The sequence below is a fragment of the Mus caroli genome, unplaced genomic scaffold, assembly GCF_978045245.1.
Source record: "Mus caroli unplaced genomic scaffold, Mus_caroli_1 scaffold_19, whole genome shotgun sequence".
NCBI classification, from domain to species: domain Eukaryota; kingdom Metazoa; phylum Chordata; class Mammalia; order Rodentia; family Muridae; genus Mus; species Mus caroli.
The window spans coordinates 41,540,626-41,565,000 of NW_028227274.1; the positions used below are offsets into that span (position 1 = coordinate 41,540,626).

The 24,375-nt window shown below is 41.0% G+C and overlaps 1 protein-coding gene across 4 annotated transcripts in view; it reads right to left on the bottom strand.

Annotated features, from left to right (window-relative positions):
- Positions 1–24,375, bottom strand: part of Jakmip2 (janus kinase and microtubule interacting protein 2) — a 167,599-nt gene that overhangs the window by 48,342 nt on the left and 94,882 nt on the right. For all 4 annotated transcript variants that reach the window (XM_085833730.1, XM_029472123.2, XM_021150580.3 and 1 more), the window contains exons 2-3: positions 10,531–10,809; positions 1,815–2,312 (exon numbers count right to left, since the gene is read on the bottom strand). In XM_085833730.1, the coding sequence (XP_085689856.1) occupies positions 1,815–2,312; positions 10,531–10,659 (627 nt within the window). In that variant the 5' untranslated portion in view covers positions 10,660–10,809. The remainder of the gene's footprint in view (positions 1–1,814; positions 2,313–10,530; positions 10,810–24,375) is intronic.

The window sequence follows — 24,375 nt, forward strand, 5'->3', positions numbered from 1 at the left end:
ACAACCTTCTGTAATGGGATCTGATGCTCTCTTCTGGTGTGACTGAGAAGAGTGAAAGTGTACTCACATACATAAAATAAGAATTGTAGATTTTTTTTGGTAACATTTTCTATAAAGATCGGATCTCATTTCTTTCCCCCCTGACCCTCCCCCCTCCCAGGTCCAAAAGTGCATAAGAGGATGATGGAAGGGATATGAAATTAAAATGACAAAGGGAGGACAGGAACACATGCATTAATAAAGCATTTCCCTGCATTGTTCTATTTGTACCCAATTTTTAAGCCACTACTTGGGTAGTTTAGATTTCATGTGGTTGCTTAGGAGAATCTCCTGTCTACTTCAGCAGTGTTCTTGGAAAGAAGTAATGGAGGCGGGGGGATTATGACTAATTTGTCAATTTCACACTGAAAGGCAAGCAAGAATATTTAATTCAAGGCTTTCTTGTAACTCACCTACCTGACTGTTCCATTGTTCACAGTCTTGAATCCTTCTTCATCAACCATGGTCATTTCAGAAACCAAGAGCAGTGCAGAAACCAGTATTTCTGCACTGAAGTTGGCCTTGATGGTCAAGCAGTACAGCACAATGAGTTGCTCAGAAAGGGTGTCAGGGACAGAATTTTACAGTCACATTGTACCACATTACCAAGAAAACAACACAGGCTTAACTTGCAAAATGTTCTGTGGGAACCACAGAGCATTTTAGCTTAAAGTCGAAATCCTAGAGACATAGAATTTCTAGGAAATCATTCAGGATTGGCAGACACAGGGGAAAGGATGGTTTTCCTCGAATAGTACTCTGCTTAGAGAAACATAGAACTAAACACATTTAAAACAGTGGTCCTCAACCTTCCTAATGCTGCAACCCTTGAATATAGATCCTCATGCTCTGGCGAGCATCAACCATAAAATTATTTTTGTTGCTATTCCACAACTGTAATGTTGCTACTCTTAGGAATTGTAATGTAAATAGTTTTGGAGGTAGAGGTTGCCAAAGGGGTTTCGACCCTCAGGTTGAGCATCACTGTTCTAAAGATTTAAGTTAATTGTCAACTTTTACATGTAGATGAATATAAATTTTCATCCTGAGATCATAAACAAGGTTAACCTAGGGTCCTACAGCTTTTAGACCATGCATTAATTTAATTTATTTATTTTAGCATCATGAGATTCTATGTAGTTTTGGCTTTGCATGCTAAGAGAAAAAAAACTCTGTGTGCGTTGAACTCAAGAAAATTATAAACAGCAAGAAGCTACTTCTGAATGGCATCCAAGTGAATACATTAAATAAATAAATGAATAAATAAATAAAATAAAAACAGAATAGATTATAATAAATAGTTCTTGCTTAATTGGAGGGAAAGAACCCATTTTCAAAATGACCAGGGATTTTATAGCTCCATGTTTTCGCTGATCACTCAAGATGTTTTCAACATTTTCAGACAAATTGTAGAAACATCCCTTTGTCCTGAAAAAATACCAATGAAATTTTACAACCAGGAAGCCCATAGCAACAAGCTAAGGTTAGGAGGGTTTGCAATTTCTGGTCTTTTCACGGACCACCCAAGAACACGGGTTGCTGCATGAATACCTGTGCGCCCACGTGAATGCAATTACTATGAAATATACTATGAAAATGAAAACTCTAAAATCTCTTACATTTTACAGCTCCAATTTCTATTAGACCACACCTACCGGTGTACCTTGCGCTTCCGACAGAGCAGCTGACCAAAGCGCAGGTGTTTGGTTTAAGGTAAATGACTAGGAAATACCCAACAGAGCTCTGGCGGAGTCCCCCGGTTTATTAGTACTAACCAGCCTCCGTATATCCCGTTCGGATTCCCACTTGATCTTCGAGATGGCTTCCTGGTGGGACTGATGCTCACTCCTAAGGTCCCCAGCCTTGATTTTATCCGCTTGGATCATATTGCTTAGAGCCTCATCCACCTGCTTCTTGGCAGTTTTCAAGTCTGTAATTTCCTGCAGGAGCTTCAGGCGCTCTGCATCGAACTGTTTCCGGGCCTCCTCCCGGGCCTCAATGGTGAGTGCTGTCCTTACTTTGTCACTGCTGCCATCCCGGAGAGCACACAGCGCGGACTTGAGTCTCTGGATCTCCCCATCCCGCACCTTCACTGTCCTTGACATTTCCTGCTCATGCTGCTTGATGAGATTCTCCCTCACGGCCTGCAGCTCCTTCATCTTCTCCTCATGGAGCTTGGCTTTAAGCTCTGTCACCAGGACCGTGTGTTTGCGCTGCTCCAACTCACGAATCCTCTTTGCTTCTTGAGTCTTCTCTCTTTCAAGCTTTGATACCTAGAGGCAGCGAGGTGAAAGGATGAAAAAGCATGAGCCTCAAAGAAAACGCTTACTCCCGGGCAAGATCTTGCAGCTTAGGCTGCTATGATCTCTTAATACCTTATTTATTAAAAAAGGGGGGGGGAGTACAAGCTACTCTGTGCTCAGAGGAAAAGAAAGCCAGGGCCTTAAAGTAGAGACTATGGTGTGTAAAGGGAGGAAACATCTAAGATGTTTATCTTAGCGGGTTCAGACGGACTTTTGATATTCTGAGGTCTTCTTAATCAGTATGTGGTCCACAGATTGGCAGCTCCAGAGACACCTGGAAGCTTGTTAGAATTGCAGAATCCTGGTTCCCCACCAAACCTATATATCAGAATGTGCTTTTAACAACTCCTCAGGCAACTGGTATACCCAGTAAAACTCTGTAGCTTTGTTGGGGGTGGATCTCCCATTGATAGAGAAATATCTACAATTAACAGCTGCACAATCCTGGCTTCATCCAAACTCATAAGTGTGGGCATCTCTGCATGGTTCCAAGTTTGATACATCAATAAGGTGCCCAAAATATGTACAATGCTCCTCTTTCTTATGTGAGAGGGTAATTGAGAAGGTAATAAATGAAGATAGTTATAATAGCCATGATTTTATTTTTCCTTTGTATAGCAATCACGTTCCATTCCTCAACTTGTTACACACACACACACACACACACACACACACACACACACATATCTATATCTATATCTATCTATCTATCTATCTATCTATCTATCTATCTATCTATCTATCTATCTATCTATATATATATCCACATACATGTGCACTAGTCAGCCAAACAGATAACATCCCTAAATCGGGTAGTCTGTTGGGTTCTCCTCTAATTATAGGGATTTAGGCATGTTGCTTCTACATGATGCAGGGGGTCTTTTTTTAGTCTCACTCTTATCACTCGACCTTGCTGCCCCCTAAGCCAAACACGCCAAGTAATTTCATAAGAATTTCTTCTCATCTTTCCACCTTTCCAGAATTCTGCTGAAAATAATCTTCTGAGCTTTGTTACATTTCCAATGACAGAATTCGTTCTTTCTGGTCTGTGCTACTTAAATGTGACCTAGTAAATCCCTGATTTAACAGAATGCTATGTAGCTAGCCACCTGGGTAGCATGAAAAGGTCCCTCTGTGATCCTGTCCTATTTTCTCCTCCACTCCGTTCATCCTATATCGCCTGTCTCAGCTTCTTTGTCTCGGTAGACAGGGACACACACACACACACACACACACACACACAGAGAGAGAGAGAGAGAGAGAGAGAGAGAGAGAGAGAATTTGAGAGGCCCTAGTAGCATTTTCTGACTGTGTGACAGAGTCTCTGCCATTTCTCCAGTTGGAAAATGTTAATAATAACACATATTTTTAATTTTTATTGAAAATAACCCCCACCCCTTAAAATATGCTCTGATTGTGGTTTTCCCTCTCCCATAATTTGACAGCTTTTCAACCTAAAAGTGTTAAACTGCTTTTTTAAAATCATTGTAATTAGAATAGAGTACGTGGGAGTTTACTTACCTCAGAAACTTACCTATCTTCAGCTATACCAGTATTTTCTAAGTGAAATAGTGTTTGGCGAACATGTTTTGAAAGCACAGGAGTGAATCTCACTGGCGTTATCTTACGAGGGTGCAGAACCCAAGAGGTCTTGGTGAAGCAGCAGTCATATGTGTTCCAATGACTGCCTTCTGATCTCTTCTTAGCTTGACGTCCAACATGGTGGATACTCACTACACTGAATACTTGCAGTTTTGCAAGCATGAGTTTAGTTCCGTGTGTAAAATACACTCTGGATTTTGTTGATTTATCGTAAGACAGAGTTTCTTGTTAGCCCTTTGTCATTTATTGAAATGATAATAGTTTGTGTGAGTTAAGTTAAACAAACTTTATCAGGGAAAGCAATTGATCCCTTCTACTTCTAAAAATTTGGCCACAAGACAATTAATTAAAGATCACCTATCTGACATTCATTTGTAGTTGACATTTCACTTCTTTTGGCCAGTGTTGCTCTAGAGTTCTCTGGGGTTCATTTGGAGAGAATGACTTTCTTCACACTGCTAATGATGCCCACTTGGTAAATCCCAGCCCTAGCACGACTGTTGTGGCTGTTCCAAAAACACAGAGACCCCTCCACACTGAGAATGGACTCCCCATACTTCGGCCTTGCCAGTCAGGCTCCTATGTAGGTTGAGCAGGACTTTGTTCCTCCTTCCCCTTCCCCACCTCTGCTCCAGACACAAGAGAATATGCTATTTTCTGCACATGGTTTATATTTGTACCTGTCTGCCTACAGTCTCTTTTCCCTGATGGCTCCTTGACTCTCTTTGGGATTCTCACATTCCTCTTGGCCCAGCTACTTAGCATCTTTTCCTGACATGTGACCCTGATTGCCTAGGATTAAGCTCATATCTACTGTTCTTTGTCTTCTTGGTGCACTTTGTTGGTCCTTAGTGCGTTTTTTCTTTATGTGACAGATTTTGTGAATGCTTCTCTCTCATCCCCACCTCCTTTTATCCTGTCCCTGATTAGAAACTCCTAAGAGACTACCATTGTATATCCACATATTGCAGACACAGCACAGTAAGGAGCAAGAAGGCACAAGCGCAATTACAAGCCATATGCTATTGTTTTCTGGCCAACCCTGTAAGCAGAGGCATAGATAACTATGCATTCACTCATACACCCTTGCAAGACACTGCAGCAAAACATAACATCTTTTACAGGTAAGGATGCTTTTCTGTTCTTGACAATGTTGATTACATTCTCATCTTTCTGGAGTAAACAGAAAATGTTAACTTTCTGATATGTGATGAGGAAACGATAGCTCATATATCTGTCTCTTTTTATTTGAATACAGATCTATTATAATACAACCTCACCTGTCTATTGCTTGGGGTTGTTTTCATATTACAGTGCTTGGGTACTTTCAGAGACTGTCTGACCCACAGACCCTAAGATATTTAGTATCTTCTACTTTGTAGGAAGGTTTCTTAATTCCTGTTCTGGATAATGCTTTTATTTTCAGAGGAACACCCCCTGCCCCCTAAATTTAGAAACTCAGTTTAGTTTCCATATAAGACATTAGGAATGTATCCTTAGCTCGAGTGATGGGAACTTGGTCCTTCTCTGTGTCAGCAGTAAATGTTTAAAGTAGTAACATTGGAAAGAGGATCATGAAAACATGACTCCTGGATCACAAGGTCCTAAGGGAAATGACATTTTATAGGACAGTGATGAACTATAATGAGAGTGGACGCCAGGTAAGGGATTTTGGATTTGATTTCTGTTCACCACCTAAGAAAGAGTTTCTCAGCCTTTCTGATGCTGCAACCCTTTAATTCAGTTCCTCATGTTGTGATGACACCAACCATAAAAATATTTTTTAAATTATAGTTACTTCATAACTATAATTCTGATGCTGTTATGAATCATAATGTAAATATCTGTGTTTTAGGTGACACCTGGGAAAGAGTAGTTCCACTCCAAAGAGGTCACAACCCATAGGTTACAAACCACTGATCTAAGAAAATGTGTTTGAAAAATGTCTGTAATGGTTATTTCTAGAATCATGTTAAAAACTCATGGGAAAATAACTTGAACTGTTATACACTATGGTATATAAGGCAATCTTGTATTAGATATGACAGGGGACGTTCCACCCTAAATGACTTGTGTCAAATTCTCAAGTACCTAATATAACATCTTCTTGTGATTCTGTCTTGACTGTGTTGTTTCTCTCAGATTATAAATAGTAATCTTTCATGTGTATCAGCAGAGAAAGAGAGAGATCAAAAGAACAAAAAGTTAGACTACAAAAAAATACAGCTGTGTGGAGACTATATTCCAACCCCAAAAGGAAGCTAACACAACCACGTTGATCATGGTGTCAATCACTGGAGAATTCACAAAACAAAGAAACGTTCACATTTGTTTCAGAATCCATGGAAAAGGCAGTCATTTGCAGGATCTCATTATGTGACTTGTTTTTCCTTAAACTTATCTTGAAAAGTGCTTCGCTTTGAGGGAGAGCTAAAACATGCAGTTTGGGAGACTCAAGAGACCATAACAAAGTGATTCTCAAATGTCCTGCACTATGACCCTTTAATACAGTTCCTTGTGTCATGGTGACCCACAACCATAAAATTATTTTTGTTGCTACTTCAAAACTGTAATTTTTCTACAGTTTTCAAATCATAATGAAAACATCTGATATCTCTGATGGTTGTAGGCAACCCTTATGAACAGGTCCTACCAGCTCCAAAAGTTTTCAACATACAGGTTGAGAACCACTGCAGTTGTGTGATGAAGTCTTTTTCCAAGCTTACATATAATTTAGGCATTGAGTTAGAAGATTTAAATATCCTAACATAAATCATGAGAAGAGGACACAAAAATGCTATTGCCAAATAGAAATGTAAACACTAACATGATAATATTTTGAAATGGAGAAAATTATTTAGCAAATGAAAATCACTTTTAACAGTATGAGTGTTTTGCAAAGATAACTTAAGCTCAGACATAGGCTTGCTGGGGTTTCCACATGTTTCAGTCTAAGTTGATGCCTTTGTAAATACTCCATTGTGCATATTAGTACATTTGGCCTGCAGGTCAGCCCTGTGGTGTCTGTCATATTTGTACCCAGTATTTCAGGGAAGAAAGGAAGAACCAATCTCTCTATAAGCACAAACAATTTCCACCAGTGTGGCCAAGAGCCAAGTCTGGCCTAGAGCCTAGGCCTGATGGCTCTCAAACTTTCAGTAAATGCCTTTACCTCTGTCAGCCTTTTTCCTACTGACATAGTAGGTTGATGATCTCATTCTCATCTGGTTATGGAGAAGATGACTCAATGTATCAAAAGCAAGTGACTAAGCAACAGTAGATACTATCATGTTCATTTTGAAAATATTGTTGCATATGGTAGTATATTATACAGTGTTATATCAAGCCACCACCAACAAAAATGCAAATTCACATAGTGTATGACTAATGTGGCTATACATTAAGAGTGTAGTAACTATTTCCAAACAGAAAGAAATGTCCAAAGCAAAATCTGGCTTGCCTTTGGGATGTGTTGAAATCTCTGGGGTTAGTGACATAGGGTTTTGACTTGGTAGACATTGAGAATACAGATGACCCTAAGGAGTAGGGAAGCCAGAGGAAAGACAAGAACAAGGAACACTGAACCAGGCTGTGAAATGAAATTTCAAATCCTTTCTGCCCTGAAATTCTATGGAAGGAAAAGATCACTGTGAAAAGTATTTCCTGTGATAAACTTTCCAGTGGGACACGAAGAAGAGACGCCATAACTGCTTTATGCAGGCCTCATGCTGTGTTTTCTGTCAGTAACTCTAGCCTGGCTCATGGAAATCCTGCCAAGATACACATGAGGGTGACTGGAGTTTTAATATACTCTTAGAAGCCAAGGATTAAAAATCGCGGCAGTGGTAGTAAAGGCAAGGCAAGGGCTGTGAGGTCATCAAGATGGGTCAAGCTATCAGAGGCTGAAGCTTGGATTAATCTGCTTTGCATATTCCTGGAGAGGAACTTCACAGTAAACCAGCAGTGCTTGTCACCAGAGCCTACGAACTTTCACACAAAAGGGCTGAGAGGTTGCTTTGATGGGAAAACCTTTTAAGAGCTGGGGTAGCACTCTGTCCCCTCTCCCCTTCTCTCCCACATCCTCTTCTCTTCCTTCTGTAATTTCTTCCTTCAGCTAGGCCTCTTGAAAACAGAAGCAAAGGCATAGAAAGGAAGAAAAAATTACACTCTAAATGTGAGCCTTGAACCAGAGGTTATGGGAACTGAGGGTAGAGAAGGTTGGTTGCTTTTCGAAGGGAATGGGCAGGTGGTGGTGGCAGAGATCAAGTGTTCAAGCACTACGGAGATCTCTAATATCCCTGAGATATTAGGTGATCTCTAAGAATCCCCATTTTGGGGCTTTCACTTGCTGCCTCCAGAAAGCAAGTGAGTTAAGCAAATTGAAGCTTATTTTCCTGCCCCCAGTGAAATCAGAGAGTAGCCATAGGCTTCTTTTGTCCCAAACATGGAGTGAAGACCATGAGGTCAGGTGTCAAGGGCTTTGCAGTCTGAATGCATGTGTCATTTGGCTGCTCCTGTTTGGAGTCCTTGCTCCCTAGCCTGTGCTCCCCAAGCTGACTAGCAGCAGCCTGTATACCTCAGAACCCTCTTCTCTGCCCCCATGCCCTCATCCCCTTTGTCACCCTGCCCAAACCACTCCTCACTGAAACTGTATCCTCCTTGCTCCTAGAGAGAGTGCATTCCCTGGAGAACCCGGTGGGGGAGTCTCTCATCCCATAGCAATCTACACTGAGCAGGGAATTTTAGCCACATGGTATCCAGGCAGGAAAATATCCTCATATTTAGTGCCTGGGAATATTGGTTCAAAGAGAAAGACAGGCTTTTCTTTACTCAAGCCTGAGCTTTCCTATCAAAATCTTGCAATGACACTGTTACCACAGAGATGTCAGGAAAGCATTTAGAAACTGTTAACATGGGTTCATTCAGTAAGTCGTTTTGAGCACTGCCTGCAAACTAGGTAGCAACTTTCTTCATTCAAGCAGAGACAAACAGCAATGCCTGCCTGAGAGGGGGAAATGGAGGGCCAAAAGAGATAACAGCGCCATGCATTTTCCATGCTTAACCTCACCTAACTACTGACCTCTTCCCTCCCTAGCACACTCCGATGGAGCAGGTGCCTCTGCAGCTCCACTTGACAGATGAGCAGAGTGGGACTTGAAGACCTACTCAGGGCCAGTCAGGTGCTAAACGTAAGAACAGGTTCTGTGATAAGATGAAGTGCGCATGCTGGATTGTGTGATGGATGGTGTACATTTGGGTCTGTTGTGGCCTAGCTATTTATATTATCAGCCGAAGCATTTACGGTGGACTCTGTTCTCTGCACTCGGGGCATTTTCTGTAAATGCCAACAGCATTATGTGTTTTGCTGAGAAGATGAGTAATGGCCCATCATCCCAGAGGTTTCCAGGCTTTATCCATTCCCTACTCGTAGTTGGATTGTCATTTTATCATAAGAGCCTCAGGGTTAAACAGGGAGCATAAATTCATACCTTGGCTTTGATCATGTTTTCCCCGAGAGTCTGCTCCTTTGCAAACACAATCGTATTTATCTATAATGAAATTGCTTTATGATTCATTTGCCCTCTGCTTCCTTTTGCTGCTGACATACAGAGAAGCTTTGCTCTAACTCCTTGTAGTGAGATTGTAACTAACTGTGAGGGGAAGGAAGAAGGGAAGGGGAACCTGGGAGAATGTATGAGATGGCCGAGTTCTTGTTTAAGAAACCTACTGCCAGAGCCTTGTCAGAGGAAGAGGGGATGACACCTACCTGCCTGCCAACTGGGCCAGGCCCTCGAGAACAGGTTAGGTATCATTCAAGAGCTGTCTGTTTTAAAAGGATTAAATGTGTGGAGTACTGCAGTGGTGGGGTCTCCTTAGAAATATTGTGGGTATTTTTCTCTCCTAAGCATTCCTATGACTATCATTTGTCATCCCAAATGAGTACCTCTCATCTGAAGCTATGCTGGGTTCCTTACCTCACTTACTCAACCAAAATCGTTGGCTTATAAATTCAGGAACCTCAATTTGTACTGGGCTCTCCCAGATCATTCTCTGACAGAGTGTTGTATGAGAGACAGAATCACAGATAGAGACCCTGAGACACGCCAATCTTCTTCCAAGGACAGAGAAAAATATATAATGCCACGAACTTCGGATTCACAAATTAATGCCTTTTAAATGTGAGAATGTGTTCTCTTTGCTTCATGGGGCTACAGATATTTCCCTCATGAACTTCACATTGGAGTTTATTAATCAAAGGCCAACTCAGCTGAAATAGATAGAAATAGCCTCGAATGGATTCCAGACTCATTTATTACTTTCATTGAACAGGGTGAAATAGGTCTATTGTAAAATTAAATTTCTTACAGTGATGAAAGAGAATGCCAAAACAGTAAAATACTTGTTAAGTTTGTGATCAAGAATATTTTTGTAGTAGCAGTTATCTAAATGATGTAATTTTATATTAGCATGGTGGTTTCTGGGCTGCATGCATCAAAGCCCAGGATTTAAAGGAATGGCTGAGTTTGTTAAACATGGAGACAACCAAGATTGGCTGGAGTCGTGGCCCCAGGCAGACCCTACTCACCTTGGATTTCTCTTGATGCAGTTCTATCTGAATGTCTGTGAGTTTGGTCCTGAGGTCTTCGTTGGCAGCTTGAAGGGCAACAATGAGTGCCTCGGGCTTCTCGCCCTTATTCCGCCCTTTCTTGGACATTGTCCCTTTCTAATTGGAGTCTTTTGGGTTTTAATCTTCTCAAACAGGTACTGCCATGTTACTGTTTCATTTCCTGGAGTGAGATGCTTCAGCCACTACTGCGTGGTGGTGTTCCTTGCTAAGGTCTTCTCAAACGTTTCCTCGGAAGCCCTAGGAAGAGACAGAGATGGTGGTGACTGTTGGGTGAATACATGAGTTTGTGTCAGTCCATCCACTCCTAGCCAGAGTGGCCTATAAGGACCTCTCCTGAGCTCTCCTGTCTCTAGAACCTCCCTTATCCTATCTTCTGTATCTTAACTCACAGTGACATTTCAATTCCATTAACATCTGCTTAGAATCCTTTATCTGAAGCATAGGTCTCTCACATTTCTGAATTCCCATTTTGGGAGCACCAATCCATTCTTCTGTCTTTTCTCCATGACAGTCATTGAGTCAGTGGAGACATCATAATTTTTAACTGGTCTACAGAATGAGTTTCAGGACAGCCAGGGCTCCACAGAGAAACCCTGTCTCGAAAAACCAAGACAAAAAAACAAAACAAAAAAGCCCACTATGTGTGTGTGCATGTGTGTGCATGTGTGTGTGTGTGTGTGTGTGTGTTATTCAATGGTTAAAATGTGAACAGTGGGTAATAACTAAGTAAATTACTGTATTAATTATATCACCCAGTTAATACCAATAGTTACTTGTAAACACTTTAGTTAGTATAATATTTTTAAAAAATTCCACAACAGGGAAATTCAGCCCTGTATCTTCCTACTATTTATCTATCACCTGTCTATCTAACTTCTAACTATCCATCTGAAATACACCTACCTACCTTCATCATCAGCATTGTTACCTATCTGGTCTCTCTGATAGGTGTTTCCATTACTTTTATTTTCTTTGATTCAGAGTCCCACTCTATATCCCTGGCTAACTGAAACTTGCTTTATAGCCTGGCTGCAAACTCACAGAGATTTGCCTTTTCTCCCAAAAGACACTGCTAGTATTCAAGGTGTGTACCACCACACCAGACTATGATTAGTGTTTTTAAAAGCACACATGCTCAAAAATTGCTCATACACTTGAGACAAGGATCTTTCTTTGTACCTTCCCTATACACAAGGAAGTGTCCCAGAAGATAGCAGCCTTGGTCTGGTACATGAGGAGTGCATAGGACACCAACAATGTAGACACAGGTGAAGCATCAAGAAAATTGCAGGTGCTGTGACATGGCAGAGAAAAGACACAGAGCCTATTCTGTGTAGGAATAAGATGTAATTAAGTAGAGCCCCAGACCTGCCTAGTAAGTACAAATGAATGCTGGAAATATACATTGGTAGGGAACATAGAATAATTCCCACCTCAGGATGTAGGGCTCATGCTCTAGTAAACAGTGGAAGGGGATGCTGAAATTCCTGACTGGTCAGTATCTAGCAGGGAAGGGTTTAGTTGAGTTTATTCTGGTGGCAGAGTGGGAAGAGAATGGAGATATGGTGATCAGAGAGGAAGTTGCTGAATCAGTCCAGGTAATAGAGCCCTAAGTAGAATCCTGACTAGAGGAGAAACATCTTTGCTGTAAGTCCTTAAATGGTGCACTTGAACAAAGAGGAAAGCAGAGAAAATTATCAACATCCAACTGATAACATTGAAAAGGAGAACATGAGGCCAGAGCTTCTCATATATGCTTCCAAAGATTGGGTGCTGGTGCACATGGAAGCTTTTGATGAGAACTAAGAGACTCCCATGGATCATCCTTATGTTCCAGCAGCTGCTGCTCTTTACAGACACTGTATTTGGTTTCAAGGATTGGGATACTTGGCTAGGTGCCACCCTTTACAAACACTGTAGCTGTGCCCTTTGGAGAGTCTCCAGGGGACAGGGCTATGAGGCTAAGATGAGCTTGGGGCAAGAGAGATTGAAGTGGTCTACACCAGTCATGGATTGATACTGCACAATCCACTCTGTCACTGTTATTAGGGTGAAGAACTTGAGGCTACATGGGTTATAAGTCTCAGGAGACACTCAACGACTATTGCTCTGCTAAATGAACACATTTATTAAATTGACTCCTAGTGACCTACAGTTAAACACAGAGGTTAGAGCATCTCTCAGATCTCATTCGGGGAGGCTAGTGTTGCAGGGAATGGTGATTGACATAGAGACTTATGACTATTTCAGGAGTACAGAGTAAGAGACTGTGTAGTGCTCAGTCCTGAGTGAGACATTTGTACTGTATCAGGACACAACGTGATAACTACAAATTGTGCTGGATTGTTTTATGTCAACTTGATACAAGCTAAAGTCACTTGAGAGGAGGGACCTCAATTGAGAAAATGACTCAATAAATAAAAGAGAAAGTGGAGAAGAGCCTTGAACACATGGACACAGGGAATATTTCCTGAACAGAACACCAATGGTTTATGCTCTAAGATTAACAATCAACAAATTGGACCTCATAAAATTGAAAAGCTTCTGTAAGGCAAAGGCCAGTGTCAATAGGACAAAACAACAACCCACAGATTGGGAAAAGATCTTTACCAACCCTACATCAGGTAGAGGCCTAATATCTAAAATATTCAAAGAATTCAAAGAGTTAGACTCCAGAAAACCAAATAACCCTATTAAAAATGGGGTATAGAGCTAATTAAACCATTGTCAACTGAGGAATTTTGAATGGCTGAGAAGCACCTAAAGAAATGTTCAACATACTTAGTCATTAGGGAAATGCAAATCAAAAGAACTCTGAGATTCCACCCCACACCAGTCAGAATGGCTAAGATAAAAAAAAAAAAAAAAAAAAAAAAAAAAAAAAAAAAAAAAAAAAAAAACTCAAGTAATAGCAATTGCTGGCGAGGATGCGGAGAAAGAGAAACACTTCTCCATTGCTAGTGGGCTTGAAAGCAGGTACAACTTCTCTGAGATCAGTCTGGTGACTCCTCAGAAAATTAGACATAAAACTACCTGAGGATGCAGCCATTCCACTCCTGGACATATACACAGAAGATGCTCCAACATATAATAAAGATTCATGCTCAACTATGTTCATAGCGACCTTATTTATAATAGAAGCTGGAAAGAACCCAGATGTCCCTCAACAGAGGAATGGATACAGAAAATGTGGTACATTTATACAATGGAGTATACTCAGCTATTAAAAATAATGACTTCATGAAATTTACAGGTAAATGGAAGAAACTAGAAAATATCATCTGCTCTTCTGGCCGGACCAGCACCGGGGTAGCTAGAGCGCAGGGTTGGCTGACACCCGCCAGCTACCCACGACCCCCGCCACAGGATTTTGAGACTGCTGGTGAGTGGAACACAGCTTCTGCTCCAGTCCATTCACGCGGGACCTGAGACTGCTTTGGTTGGGGAGGCAGAAATCCGGCCTGAGTAGGGCCACAAGCCTCTTCCGGTCAGAAAAGCACCAGGGTAGCTAGGACGCAGGGTCGGCTGACACTCGCCAGCTACCCACAACACCCGCCACAGGATCTTAAGACTTCTGGTGAGTGGAACACAGCTTCTGCTCCAATCCAATTGCGCGCGGGACCTGAGACTGCATTAATTAGGGAAAAAGAAAACCGGCCTGAGTAGGGCCACAGGCCTCTTCCAGCCTGAACAGCAACAGGGTAGCTAGAACACAGGGTCGGCTGACACCCGCCAGCTACCCACGACCCCTGCCACAGGATTTTGAGCCTTCTGGTGAGTGGAACACAGCTTCTACTCCAATCTTTAAACAGTGACAACGACAACAACTAACCCCAGAGATTACCAGATGGCGAAAGGTAAATGTAATAATCTTACTAACAGAAACCAAGACCACTCACCATCATCAGAACCCAGCACTCCCACTTCGCCCAGTCCAGGGCACCCCAACACACGGGAAAAGCTAGACACGGATCTAAAAGCATATCTCATGATGATGGTAGAAGACTTCAAGAAGGACTTTAATAACACACTTAAAGAAATACAAAGGAACACTGGTAAACAGGTAGAAGACATTAAAGAGGAAGCACAAAAATCCCTTAACGAATTGCAGGAGAACACTGCAAAAGAGTTACAAATCCTTAAAGAAAAACAGGATAACATAATCAAAAAGGTAGAAGTCCTTAAAGAAAAACAGGAAAACACAACCAAACAGATGATGGAAATGAACAAAACCATACTAGACCTAAAAAGGGAAGTAGACACAATAAAGAAAACCCAAAATGAGGCAACACTGGAGATAGAAACCCTAGGAAAGAAATCTGGAACCATAGATACCAGCATCACCAACAGAATACAAGAGATGGAAGAGAGAATCTCAGGTGCAGAAGATTCCATAGAGAACATTGGCACTACAATCAAGGAAAATGTAAAACGCAAAAAGATCCTAACTCAAAACATCCAAGAAATACAGGACACAATGAGAAGACCAAACCTACGGATAATAGGAGTGGATGAGAATGAAGATTTTCAACTCAAAGGACCAGCAAACATCTTCAACAAAATTATAGAAGAAAACTTCCCAAATCTAAAGAAAGAGATGCCCATGAAAATACAAGAAGCCTACAGAACTCCAAATAGACTGGACCAGAAAAGAAATACCTCCCCACACATAATAATCAGAACAACAAATGCTCTAAATAAAGATAGAATACCAAAAGCAGTAAGAGAAAAAGGCCAAGTAACATATAAAGGCAAGCCTATCAGAATTACAACAGATTTTTCACCAGAGACTATGAAAGCCAGAAGATCCTGGACGGATGTTATACAGACACTAAAAGAACACAAATTCCAGCCCAGGCTAATATACCCAGTCAAATTCTCAATTAACATAGATGGAGAAACCAAAGTATTCAACGACAAAACCAAATTCACACATTATCTCTCCACGAATCCAGGCCTTCAAAGGATAATAACAGAAAAAAACCAATACAAGGACGGGAACCACGCCCTAGAAACAACAAGAAGGTAATCACTCAACAAACCTAAAAGAAGACAGCCAAAAGAACAAAATGCCAGTGGTTGTACAACCACTCTGGAAATCAGTCTGGCGGTTCCTCAGAAAATTGGACATAGTACTACCGGAGGATCCAGCAATACCTCTCCTGGGCATATATCCAGAAGATGTCCCAACCGGTAAAAAGGACACATGCTCCACTATGTTCATAGCAGCCCTATTTATAATAGCCAGAAGCTGGAAAGAACCCAGATGTCCCTCAACAGAGGAATGGATACAGAAATTATGGTACATTTACACAATGGAGTACTACTCAGCTATTAAAAAGAATGAATTTATGAAATTCCTAGCCAAATGGATGGACCTGGAGGGCATCATCTTGAGTGAAGTAACACAATCACAAAAGAACTCACACAATATGTATTCATTGATAAGTGGATATTAGCCCAAAACTTAGGATACCCAAGATATAAGATACAATTTGATAAACGCATGAAACTCAAGAAGAATGAAGACCAAAGTGTGGACACTGTGCACCTTCTTAGAATTGGGAACAAAACACCCAGGGAAGGAGTTACAGAGACAAAGTTCGTAGCTGTGATGAAAGGATGGACCATTTAGAGACTGCTGTATCCAGGGATCCGTCCCATAATCAGCTTCTAAATGCTGACACCATTGCATACACTAGAAAGATTTTGCTGAAAGGACCCAAATATAGCTGTCTCTTGTGAGATGATGCCGGGGCCTAGCAAACACAGGAGTGGATGTTCACAGTCAGCTATTGGATGTATCACAGGGCTCCCAATGGAGAAGCTAGAGAAAGTACCCAAGGAGCTAAAGGGATCTGCAACCCTATTGTTGGAACAACATGATGTACTAACCAGAACCCTGGAGCTCTTGTCTCTAGCTGCATATGTATCGAAAGATGGCCTAGTTGGCCATCAATGGAAAGAGAGGCCCATTGGACTTGCAAACTTTATATGCCCCAATATAGGGGAATGCCAGGGCCAAAAGAATGGGAATGGGTGGGTAGGGAAGTGGGGGGTGCTATGGGGGACTTTTGGGATAGTATTGGAAATGTAATTGAGGAAAATATGTAATAAAAATATTTAAAAAAAAAAGAACAAAATGCCAACTTTAACAACAAAAAATAACAGGGAACAACAATTACTTTTCCTTAATATCTCTTAATATCAATGGACTCAACTCCCCGATAAAAAGACATAGACTAACAAACTGGCTACACAAACAAGACCCAACATTTTGCTGCTTACAGGAAACTCATCTCAGAGAAAAGGATAGACACTACCTCAGAATGAAAGGCTGGAAAACAATTTTCCAAGCAAATGGCATGAAGAAACAAGCTGGAGTAGCCATTCTAATATCTGATAAGATTGACTTCCAACCCAAAGTCATTAAAAAAGACAGGGAGGGACACTTCATAATCATCAAAGGTAAAATCCTCCAAGAGGAACTTTCAATCCTGAATATCTATGCTCCAAATACAAAGGCAGCCACATTCATTAAAGAAACTTTAGTAAATCTCAAAGCACACACTGCACCTCATACAATAATAGTGGGAGACTTCAACACACCACTTTCACCAATGGACAGATCATGGAAACAGAAACTAAACAGGGACACAGTGAAACTAAGAGAAATTATGAATCAAATGGATCTGGCAGATATCTACAGAACATTCTATCCTAAAACAAAAGGATATACCTTCTTCTCAGCACCTCATGGTACCTTCTCCAAAATTGACCACATAATTGGTCACAAAGCAGGCCTCAACAGATACAAAAATATTGAAATTGTCCCATGCATCCTATCAGATCACCATGGACTAAGGCTGATCTTCAATAACAAAATAATAGAAAGCCAACCTTCACGTGGAAACTGAACAACACTCTTCTCAATGATACCTTGGTCAAGGAAGGAATAAAGAAGGAAATTAAGGACTTTTTAGAGTTCAATGAAAATGAAGCCACAACATACCCAAACTTATGGGACGCAATGAAAGCATTTTTAAGAGGAAAACTCATAGCTCTGAGTGCCTCCAAAAGGAAACTAGAGAGAGCACACATTAGCAGCTTGACAACACACCTAAAAGCACTAGAACAAAAGGAAGCAAATTCACCCAAGAGGAGTAGACAGCAGGAAATAATCAAACTCAGGGGTGAAATCAACCAAGTGGAAACAAGAAAAACTATTCAAAGAATCAACCAATCAAGGAGCTGGTTCTTTGAGAAAATCAACAAGATAGATAAACCCTTAGCCAGACTCACTAGAGGGCACAGGGAAAGCATCCTAATTAACAAAATCAGAAATGAAAAAGGAGACATAACAACAGATCCTGAAGACATCCAAAACACCATCAGATCCTTCTACCAAAGGCTATACTCAACAAAACTGGAGAACCTGGATGAAATGGAGAAGTTCCTAGACAGATACCAGGTACCAAAGTTGAATCAAGATCAGGTTAATGATCTAAACAGCCCTATATCCCCCAAAGAAATAGAAGCAGTCATTAATAGTCTCCCAACTAAAAAAAGCCCAGGACCAGATGGGTTTAGTGCAGAGTTCTATCAGACCTTCAAAGAAGATCTAATCCCAGTTCTTCACAAACTATTCCACAAAATAGAAACAGAAGGTACTCTACCCAACTCATTCTATGAAGCCACAATTACTCTGATACCTAAACCACAAAAAGACCCAACAAAGATAGCAAACTTCAGACCAATATCCCTTATGAATATTGACGCAAAAATCCTCAATAAAGTTCTTGCTAACCGAATCCAAGAACACATCAAAACAATCATCCATCCTGACCAAGTAGGTTTCATCCCAGGGATGCAGGGATGGTTCAATATACGGAAATCCATCAACGTAATCCAGTATATAAACAAACTCAAAGACAAAAACCACATGGTCATCTCGTTAGATGCGGAAAAAGCATTTGACAAGATCCAACACCCATTCATGATAAAAGTCTTGGAAAGATCAGGAATTCAAGGCCCATACCTTAACATGATAAAAGCAATCTACAGCAATGGGGGACTTTTGGGATAGCATTGGAAATGTAATTGAGGAAAATATGTAATAAAAATATTAAAAATAAAAAATAAAAAAAGAAGTATTTCTTACATGTGTAGTAAGAGCCCTTTACATCCCTGTACTTTATGAATGTGTTTCTAAAATGAAATTTTAACAGTACATCTAAAAAGAAATAACACACAAGTATGCTGTACTTGAGTTGTATTAATATAATAGTACCCTTTTTGTATTGATGGTGTCAAATTTAAACCAATTCTTAATATTTGCTCTTTTTATTATGTGAAAAGGGGGGCAATTTGGTGAGAGAATAGAGCTTTAAAAAGAACATAAACATACAAGGCCAACAGCTTACCATCCTGAAGGTACATAAGTGCTACTTCACTGAAGATCAACACCTAACACAGGTGTAATGGATTGGAGAGCTGGCCTTCCCCTCCAGGGACACAGTAACAGTCCCTCTATATAGAGAAACTAGATACTCAGGTAACATAGGTTTAAGTGGCAGCCCCTTATATTGCATTTTTGTGCCAAACACATGAGCACACAATGAAACACATCTGCATCTGTGGTGGGTTTAGGGGGCTGGAGAGTGCCTCTGCTGGCTGGCAGGGATAATACGCTCACGTGTAATTCATACATGTTAAACACAGACAGCATCTCACTCAAAAGCATCATCTTCAGGAAGAAGAGACACTTCGGTAAGCTCTCAAAGCTTCCTTGGGGTGGACATCTTCTAGTATCAATTATGCAGAGCTGCTGGAGCGTTTGGCTTCACACGTGTGAACTCTGGTGATTTCATATCACATCGCTTTCCAATCATAACTTAGCAGCAACAGCCTTATTGGAAAGCTGGAGGTTAATTATGATTTTATTCAGTTTCTAGCTTGAGGCAGAAGCAGCCGCAAAGCCAAAGACCCTTGGGAATACTTGTCCTGTCAATGAAAGCCCTACTTTACTGCAAGCATAAGCATATTTTTTTCTCTTTTCTAGGATCCCTATGTCTTCTCTGTCCCTTCTTTTTAATATAAAAGGAATGATAAATGTGTTGGTTCTGCCCTTTGTGCTTTTGCTGGTGTTTATCAAGAGGGTTATGTCCATGAAGAACTGTAAATATGACAATACCAGCAATATTTACTAGTCTTTTCATCACACACTTCAATGCATTTATTCTTTGAAAGAGCCCAGTATGGTAAGCACATTGTATTCCCAGTGTTGCTATGAGATTAAAAGCTTAGGATATTTAATTGCTCAAGAATATACAATAAGGAAAGTTAATTAATATCCAGATTTTATGATTTCAATTTGCAGGTTCTTGAATACTTCCTACCATTCCATTTCATTAACCCTCAGATATAACTTTTACGCTGTGTGCTCCCTGTGTGCTGACAGCTAGACCTGTATCCTGCTATCTCCTTAACAGAGTATTACTATAGCTAAGGTTCAGACACTGATGGGTGTGCATCTCAATGTTGGCTCTGCCATTTCACAGCTAACCTCTTTTTTTTTTTTTTTTTTTTTTTAGTCCAACATGTAATGAGACAATGCCAGAAGGGTCTGACTGGGGTAGCTCAGTGAATTTGTGTGTAGTACATTGCCAGGCACTTAAACAAAGCAGTATGATGTGGGGTTAGCTCCCATACTAGCCATTTTATAAAGTGTTTATGCCTTTCTAATCTGCTTGTAGTTTTTCCAGGATCTTTGACCATTCACCCACCACTGCTTCCTATAATGTGTTTTTTCTTTGTCGGTATAAATCTCATCTTATAAGGTAGAAGATACTTTTGGGTAGGAGTGTCCTGGATGCTTCTTTTATATCTTTTAAATTTTAATCAGTAAATGTAGCCTATACCTTCTTCAAATAATATTTTATTAGTGCTTGAGAATTTCATAAAATGAAGGATGGATCACATATCCCAACCCCTTTCAGATCTATTCTCATATCTATTTACCCAACTCCATTCTCATTTTAAAAAGTAAAATGATTAAAATCAATTTTTATTGTCTGCATAGTCTTGGATATAGCCACCAATTAAAGCATCATTCACCTAGCAGGAACCATACCTTAAAGAAAACTAAAATTCTCCTTCCTAGTAGTAATCAATTACCAAAAACTTCTTAGCTGCAGTGGGAATTTGTGTTCAGCCTCCCACTTCCATGATGGGATTTTGTATGGCATAAGTTTGTGTGGGTTGAGCCAGGCGTGGTGGCACACACCTTTAATCCCAGCACTCAGGAGGCAGAGGCAGGCAGATTTCTGAATTCGAGGCCATCCTGGTCTACAAAGTGAGTTCCAGGACAGCCAGGGCTATACAGAGAAACCCTGTCTTAAAAAGCGAAAAAAAGAAAGAAAGAAAGAAAGAAAGAAAGAAAGAAAGAAAGAAAGAAAGAAGGAAGGAAGGAAGGAAGGAAGGAAGGAAGGAAGGAAGGAAGGAAGGAAGGAAGGAAGGAAGGAAGAAGAGAGAAGAAAAGAAAGAAAAGAGAAAAGAAAAGAAAAAAGAAAAGAAAAAAGAAAAGAAAAGAAAAGAAAAGAAATGAAAAGAAAAGAAAAAGATTGTGTGGGTCTTCACATGCTGTCACAACCTCTGTGTCCTAATTAGGGTTATCGTTGCTGTGATGAAACACATGACCAAAGAAACTTTGGGAGGAAAGGGTTTATGCTGGCTTATGCTTCCAGATCAGAGTTGATCACTGAAGGAAATCAGGACAGGAACTCAAACAGGGTAGGATCTTAGAGGCAGGAGCTAATGCAAAGGCCATTAAGGAGTGGCACTTACTGGCTTGCTCCTCATGGCTGGGTCAGCCTGCTTTCTTATATAACCTAGAACCACTAGCCCAGGATTGGCCCCATACACAATGGACTGGACTCTCCACCCTCAATCACTAATTAGCAAAATGCCCTACATGCATGCTCTACAGTCTAATCTCTTTTTTTTTTCTTTTTTCTTTTTTTATTGGATATTTTATTTATTTACATTTCAAATGTTGTCCACTTTCCCAGTTTCCCCTACACAAAGCTCCTATCCCCTCTCTTCCCACTGCTTCTATGAGAGTGCTCCCCCACCCACCCACTACCACTCACTGCCCTAACTTTCCCCTACAGTGGGGCATCAAGCATTCACAGGACCAATGGGCTCCCCTCCCATTGATGCTAGATAATGCCATCCTCTGCTACATATGCAGCTGGAGCCATGGGTCCCTCCATGTGTACTCTTAGGCTGGTGGTCTAGTCGCTGGGAGCTCTAGGGGGTCTGGTTGATTGATATTGTTTTTCTTCCTATGGGGTTGCAAACCCATTCAGCTCCTTCAGTCCTTGCCCTAACTCCTCCATTGGAGAGGTCCCTATGCTCAGTCCGATGGTTGGCTGTGAACATTCGAATCTGCATTGGCCAGGCTCTGGCAGAGCCTCTCAGAAGATAGCTATCAGCAAGTACTTCTTGGCATTAGCAATGGGTTTAGTGTCTGTATATGGATGGAACCCCAGGTGGGTCAGTCTCTTTCAGTCTCTGTTCCACTCTTTGTCCCTGTATTTCCTTTAGACAAGAGCAATTCTGAGTTAAAATTTGGGAGATGGGTAGGTGGCCACATCCCTCAGACAGGGTCAATGCCTAACCTCTGGATATGGTCTCTAAAGGTTCTCTCTCCCTTTTGTTGGGTATTTCATCTAATGGCATCCCCGTTGGGTCCTGGGAGCCTCTTGTTTTCCTGCCTTCTGGGACTTTCTGGTGGCTACCCCCAGTTCCCCAACCCATATTACTACACATATCTATTCAATTTCCTGACCTTCTGTACATCTCCCTTGTCTCTTCCCCTACCTGATCCTTTACCCCTTTTCCACTCCCCCTTCTCTCTTCCTCCCAAGTCACTCCCACCCTCTACATCCCATGATTATTTTGTTCCCCCTTCTAAATAGGACTGAAGCATCCCTTCTTTGGTCTTCCTTCTTCTCTAGCTTCATATGGTTTGTGATTTGTATCATGGGTATTACAAGCTTTTTGCCCAATATCCACTTAACAGTTAGTACATACCATGTGTGAGTGTGTTCTTTTGTGACTGGGTTAACTGACTCGGGATGATATTTTCTTTTTTTTTTAATTTTTAATATTTTTATTACATATTTTCCTCAATTACATTTCCAATGCTATCACAAAAGTCCCCCATAGCGCCCACCCCCACTTCCCTACCCACCCATTCCCATTCTTTTGGCCCTGGCATTCCCCTATATTGGGGCATATAAAGTTTGCAAGTCCAATGGGCCTCTCTTTCCATTGATGGCCGACTAGGCCATCTTTCGATACATATGCAGCTAGAGACAAGAGCTCCGGGGTTCTGGTTAGTACATCATGTTGTTCCAACAATAGGGTTGCAGATCCCTTTAAGCTCCTTGGGTACTTTCTCTTGCTTCTCCATTGGGAGACCTGTGATACATCCAATAGCTGACTGTGAGCATCCACTCCTGTGTTTGCTAGGCCCCTGCATCGTCTTACAAGAGACAGCTATATTTGGGTCCTTTCAGCAAAATCTTGCTAGTGTATGCAATGGTGTCAGCGTTTAGAAGCTGATTATGGGATGGATCCCTGGATACAGCAGTCTCTAAATGGTCCATCCTTTCATCACAGCTACGAACTTTGTCTCTGTAACTCCTTCCCTGGGTGTTTTGTTCCCAATTCTAAGAAGGGGCACAGTGTCCACACTTTGGTCTTCATTCTTCTTGAGTTTCATGCGTTTAGCAAATTGTATCTTATATCTTGGGTATCCTAAGTTTTGGGCTAATATCCACTTATCAGTGAATACATATTGTGTGAGTTCTTTTGTGATTGTGTTACCTCACTCAAGATGATGCCCTCCAGGTCCATCCATTTGGCTAGGAATTTCATAAATTCATTCTTTTTAATAGCTGAGCTTCTGGCTATTATAAATAGGGCTGCTATGAACATAGTGGAGCATGTGTCCTTTTTACCAGTTGGGACATCTTCTGGATATATGCCCAGGAGAGGTATTGCTGGATCCTCTGGTAGTACGATGTCCAATTTTCTGAGAAACCGCCAGACTGATTTCCAGAGTGGTTGTACAAGCTTGCAATCCCACCAACAATGGAGGAGTGTTCCTCTTTCTCCACATCCTCGCCAGCATCTGCTGTCACCTGAATTTTTGATCTTAGGCATTCTGACTGGTGTGAGGTGGAAACTCAGGGTTATTTTGATTTGCATTTCCCTGATGATTAAGGATGTTGAACATTTTTTCAGGTGCTTCTCTGCCATTCGGTATTCCTCAGGTGAGAATTCTTTGTTCAGTTCTGAGCCCCATTTTTTAATGGGGTTATTTGACTTTCTGGAGTCCACCTTCTTGAGTTCTTTATATATATTGGATATTAGTCCCTTATCTGATTTAGGATAGGTGAAGATCCTTTCCCAATCTGTTGGTGGTTTTTTTGTCTTATTGATGGTGTCTTTTGCCTTGCAGAAGCTTTGCAGTTTCATGAGGTCCCACTTGTCAATTCTCGATCTTACAGCACAAGCCATTGCTGTTCTATTCAAGAATTTTTCCCCTGTGCCCATATCTTCAAGGCTTTTCCCCACTTTCTCCTCTATAAGTTTCAGTGTCTCTGGTTTTATGTGAAGTTCCTTGATCCACTTAGACTTGACCTTAGTACAAGGAGATAGGAATGGATCGATTCGCATTCTTCTACATGTTAACAACCAGTTGTGCCAGCACCATTTGTTGAAAATGCTGTC